Genomic DNA, 4,951 nt, shown 5'->3' with positions numbered 1-4,951 from the left:
GTAGTGCCATTGAAGCAGTAGCTGGTCGTCTTGTGAAGAAGCCCTGGCCTACGCCAAAAAATAGGGGCGCAGGTGGCTTCCACAGGACACTGGAAGGGGCAGTAGCTGTGGCCCTTTGGTAGGATCCCAATTTCGTCGGTCCTCCGACGTGACGTTGAGAGTGACCGACTGAAAGGGAACGTCTCGGTTACGCATGTAACCCTCGTTCCCTGAAGGAGGGAACGGAGACGTCACGTCCCGTCGCCACAGCTCCTGTACCACCGCTGAGCGCCCGGGTCACCGGCTCGGCTCCTCAGCGAAAACCTGAATATGCGCAGCAGCTGGATGCAATAATCACATGCCAATGTGCATTGGCTCGTTTAGTTTACACTCTAAGTAGATTGGTCCCTCTAAGCGAGATCCCAATTTCATCGGTCCTCCGACGTGACGTCTCCGTTCCCTCCTTCAGGGAACGAGGGTTACATACGTAACCGAGACGTTCTCTCTTTTACATACACTTTATAATAACTACAATACTCCATTATCAAATATATATATATATATATATATAATTTAACATGTATCATGTATATTCAAACAGGAATACAGATATTTTCATATAAATCAAAAACTCATTATATTTCAAACTATTTGAATGGAAATATTAAATAAGTAATAAATAAGTATTATTTGAGTAGTTTTCAACATTTCTAAAAAAAAATCACATTCAACTGTGATGACACATAGTTCATCAAAAACTGTACTCAAATGAATCCAGTTAATATCTGGAATAATACTGACATTTTCACAAAAATGTTAGAATATGTTGATATTTCTACAGAGAATATGTTTACACAAAAAAAATGGTGTTAAACACATTTAATTAAACATGAAACTTTAAAGTAGAAAGACTGAAATAGTATTTTCTTGTAAAACTTACAGCTTCAAAAAAATATTTTTTACAGTGCAAATTACAGGATAAAACACACATATACAGAAACAGCCCTGTAAATCAAAAAGTATAATGTGACTTCACACGCTTTTTTCCCCCAAAGCATGTCACCTGTGCCCTTAAGGCAGACTGTTCCATTTCATTGTATGTGATGTTTGACATCTTTCACTTCCATTCTGTCATAATCACACAGCATGGTTGCAGCATGCTGCATTCACACTTCACACACTGTACAGTGCCAATGAACAAACCAGAGCTCAAAGCCATGAACACAGCCATATACGTCCACAGTGATGCACATATCTCAGACGGAGAGCAACAACAGGTGGCTATTTAGTGTACCATGAGAATCCACTCTTTCACATAGAGCAAACTTCTCTTACCTCTCATCTCTAATCCTTTACCACACGATTCACTGGCTCCCGTCATTCCCTGCTGGACAGAATCTGGGACCAGAGTACATGGATGCCATCTGTGTGTCTTCCATCTGAAAAAAGAGATGAAGATTTATAGTGATATAGAATCCCCTGCATTGCTATCATGAAATACATTTTTAATGTATTGTTATAGTCCAAGACAGGCACTTATAAATATAATACTGTATATATACTATAAAAATACACAAAATAATACAAAGATGTACACATGTAAGCAGATCTTTCATGATAATCGCACTGCATATCAATAGTCTTATGGTTACAAATCAGTGCTTAATTTGTAAATGAATAATTGCCAGATCCAAATCAGCAATTAAAAGGCGCTGTGACCGACACTGAAAACACAACGTAAGTTTTCCCGGAACATTCAATTACATCACTAAACGGTGATGCCACAATTATATAGAGACCATCGTTCACAAGTTTATGCATTAACCTAACTAGGGCACAGTTTCAAACCCTGGGTCAAAAATGGGTTGCCAGGATGATTTTAGGAAAATTTATATCTAAGATACATTAAAAATAACAAAATTTGTTTTCATAAAAATAAAGTTCAATCACAGTATAGGTATAAATATGCAAAAAATATCTGACTTATATAAGTAACAGTTTTAATTAAACGCGCATCCTTGCTTTATTTTACAAAATCACAAATGTTCTGTTGTTATTGAGTGTGCAAAAATAAAAGTAAACACTTTGTGCTTTCGAATTATGTCTTACTCTTATCTGTATGACTATACACACACACACACACACACACACACACACACCACATATTCATAACTCAAACATCGCAGTCTGTTCATTATCAAAATAAAATACAGTCAACCCCCCCAAAAAAGGTTACACTGGTCAATTTAAATAGTCCGTGGTAAAACTGGTCCACTTTGTATGCCAAGCACATTTTTGTTCATGTGAAGATGATATTTCTGTCGATATACGAACACGCGTGAAGTACAAAGCCTCTACAATATAAATAATAGTTTCATTCAAATACATTGCGAATATGGAAAACATTAGGATTTGTGCCGAATGAGAGGTAGCCTACGTGAGCCCAATTAACGACTGGTACTTTCAGTTTCGCTTTGTTTTGGTTTATATATTTTTATTTCATTCTTGTTCTGTTCTGAATACCGTTACATTTATATGATTTGTTTTGGAGTGAGCTATACTAACGTATGTAACTATGTTTATAGCATAGTGTAGTTTATAGTTTATAGTATGCCTAGTAAGACCTTGATTAGCTGGTTCAGGTGTGTTTGATTAGGGTTGGAGCTAAACTCTGCAGGACACCGGCCCTCCAGGACTGAGTTTGGGCACCCCTGGTTTATAGTGTTTATAATCTTTATACATTATAATAGTTCACTTTATTTGGTATTATTTCTGGTATTATTACACTCTCTACAAGCGTTCTGCTGCTCACAAAACATCAACGAGAGTGAGTTTGAAGAAAGCTGACTGGTCACGGTCAAAAATATGTTGAGGACCAATGCATAACCTCCAAATATGCGCTCGCTCTCATATGCACGCATGCACTGTCACGATCTAATGTCACGATCTAATGGTGGATCCTTACCAGAACGAAAAATCCAAAATCAGACATTTTCTGGAACAGGATCCGGCTTAAATTAAGCACAGGTTACAATACTTAAACCATTGCTATCCAGTCTGATGCTGTCACAATCTTTTATGTGCCTTTCTATTCAGAGGCTTTCACAGGAAAATTACATTCACTCCATGTGATTATATGATTTGTTTTGGAGTGAGCTATACTAACGTATGTAACTATGTTTATAGCATAGTGTAGTTTATAGTTTATAGTATGCCTAGTAAGACCTTGATTAGCTGGTTCAGGTGTGTTTGATTAGGGTTGGAGCTAAACTCTGCAGGACACCGGCCCTCCAGGACTGAGTTTGGGCACCCCTGGTTTATAGTGTTTATAATCTTTATACATTATAATAGTTCACTTTATTTGGTATTATTTCTGGTATTATTACACTCTCTACAAGCGTTCTGCTGCTCACAAAACATCAACGAGAGTGAGTTTGAAGAAAGCTGACTGGTCACGGTCAAAAATATGTTGAGGACCAATGCATAACCTCCAAATATGCGCTCGCTCTCATATGCACGCATGCACTGTCACGATCTAATGTCACGATCTAATGGTGGATCCTTACCAGAACGAAAAATCCAAAATCAGACATTTTCTGGAACAGGATCCGGCTTAAATTAAGCACAGGTTACAATACTTAAACCATTGCTATCCAGTCTGATGCTGTCACAATCTTTTATGTGCCTTTCTATTCAGAGGCTTTCACAGGAAAATTACATTCACTCCATGTGACCCAGGTCAAGTCTTGCAAAAAAAATAAAATAAATGTGACTGTTGAATAAATCCTATAAACCAGTGGTAATGAAGTACTGCATTAAATGAATGACTTTGTTTCAGCATACTAAACAGTTTCTTGTCGATAGTTTTAATTACAAGGGATTTCAATGGCAGATACCAATGCCGACGTCTAGAGATCAGAGCGGTCAATGGTTAATATGAACTAATACATTCACTAGTTCAATGCAAATACATGCTTAAAAGGGCAAATATTCCATTCAGGTTCCAAATGAATTTGAGGGTATTTAAGATTAGATCATTAAAGCTGCATGCATAAAAAACATATTGAAGAAAATGCTGTTTAAAAATATTGTAATTTATACTACGGGGCTGTTGGATGCTTGAATCTGATTATGGTTTATGAACGAAAGGTGTGCAATTATTTTCAGGAAACGCACGGTTAAAGTAGTTCCAGGGAGGGCTCGTCCGCATTACATGTCCGTATCACTTCGCCAAACGATTTCCATTATTTCAAAAGGTCTTACAGCTTACAACAGCAAAAGAACCAAAACTCACAAAGACACTGACCAAGCAAATAAATATAGCAAACAACATGATAAAAATGCCAAATTATTTCCATGTTTTTGCCACAAAATTATGTTTTATTACGTATGGTAAGCACTCTATTTCTCCTTACAAATACACACACATACAGTACAGTAAAGACACACTCAAACACATGGAAACATACACACGCACAGAAACGTGTTGTCAGCGCCACTCTGACGATTTTATCAGTAAAATAGTTCAGCAACTTAAAAGCTACTTGTCATTTTCTCAGTAGTCAGGCAAGAGGGCCGGCCCTTGCATTTTAGGGGCCCTAAGCAGATTTTCAAAAGAGGCCCCCCCCATAACCAACCCCATCGTACACACATCTTACACTGACACCTGTTATTTTAGTATCATTCAGATACTATTATAGTTTTTGATAATATTTTGCATTATTTTTATATTTTCTGCCGTCATTTTCATTTTAGTTAAAGTTTTAGTAATTCTATTGTTTTTGTTGTTTTTATTAGTTTTGTTATTTTTAAATGTCTATAAAGTTATTACATTTCATTTCAGTTTTAGTGTTAGTTATTTTAGAACATCATAACAAACTACATGAAATGGGAAATATTGCCTTGTTAACTAGCTAAAATAAAACAGTTTAAGTATTTTATTTCAGTTATTTGAAGTAACAAAAATGTTTAT

General features: G+C 36.5%; 1 protein-coding gene across 1 annotated transcript in view; it reads right to left on the bottom strand.

Annotated features, from left to right (window-relative positions):
- Nucleotides 1-4,951, bottom strand: part of LOC107558036 (thrombospondin type-1 domain-containing protein 7B-like) — an 85,562-nt gene that overhangs the window by 67,530 nt on the left and 13,081 nt on the right. Inside the window, exon 5 of the mRNA XM_016241642.1 lies at nt 1,315-1,418. Within this exon, the coding sequence (XP_016097128.1) occupies nt 1,315-1,418 (104 nt within the window). The remainder of the gene's footprint in view (nt 1-1,314; nt 1,419-4,951) is intronic.

This window comes from Sinocyclocheilus grahami, unplaced genomic scaffold, assembly GCF_001515645.1.
Source record: "Sinocyclocheilus grahami isolate Dianchi unplaced genomic scaffold, SAMN03320097.WGS_v1.1 scaffold630.1, whole genome shotgun sequence".
In the NCBI taxonomy this organism is placed as follows: domain Eukaryota; kingdom Metazoa; phylum Chordata; class Actinopteri; order Cypriniformes; family Cyprinidae; genus Sinocyclocheilus; species Sinocyclocheilus grahami.
The sequence above is the reverse complement of the archived record's forward strand: the minus strand, read 5'-3'. Positions and strand labels throughout refer to the sequence as shown.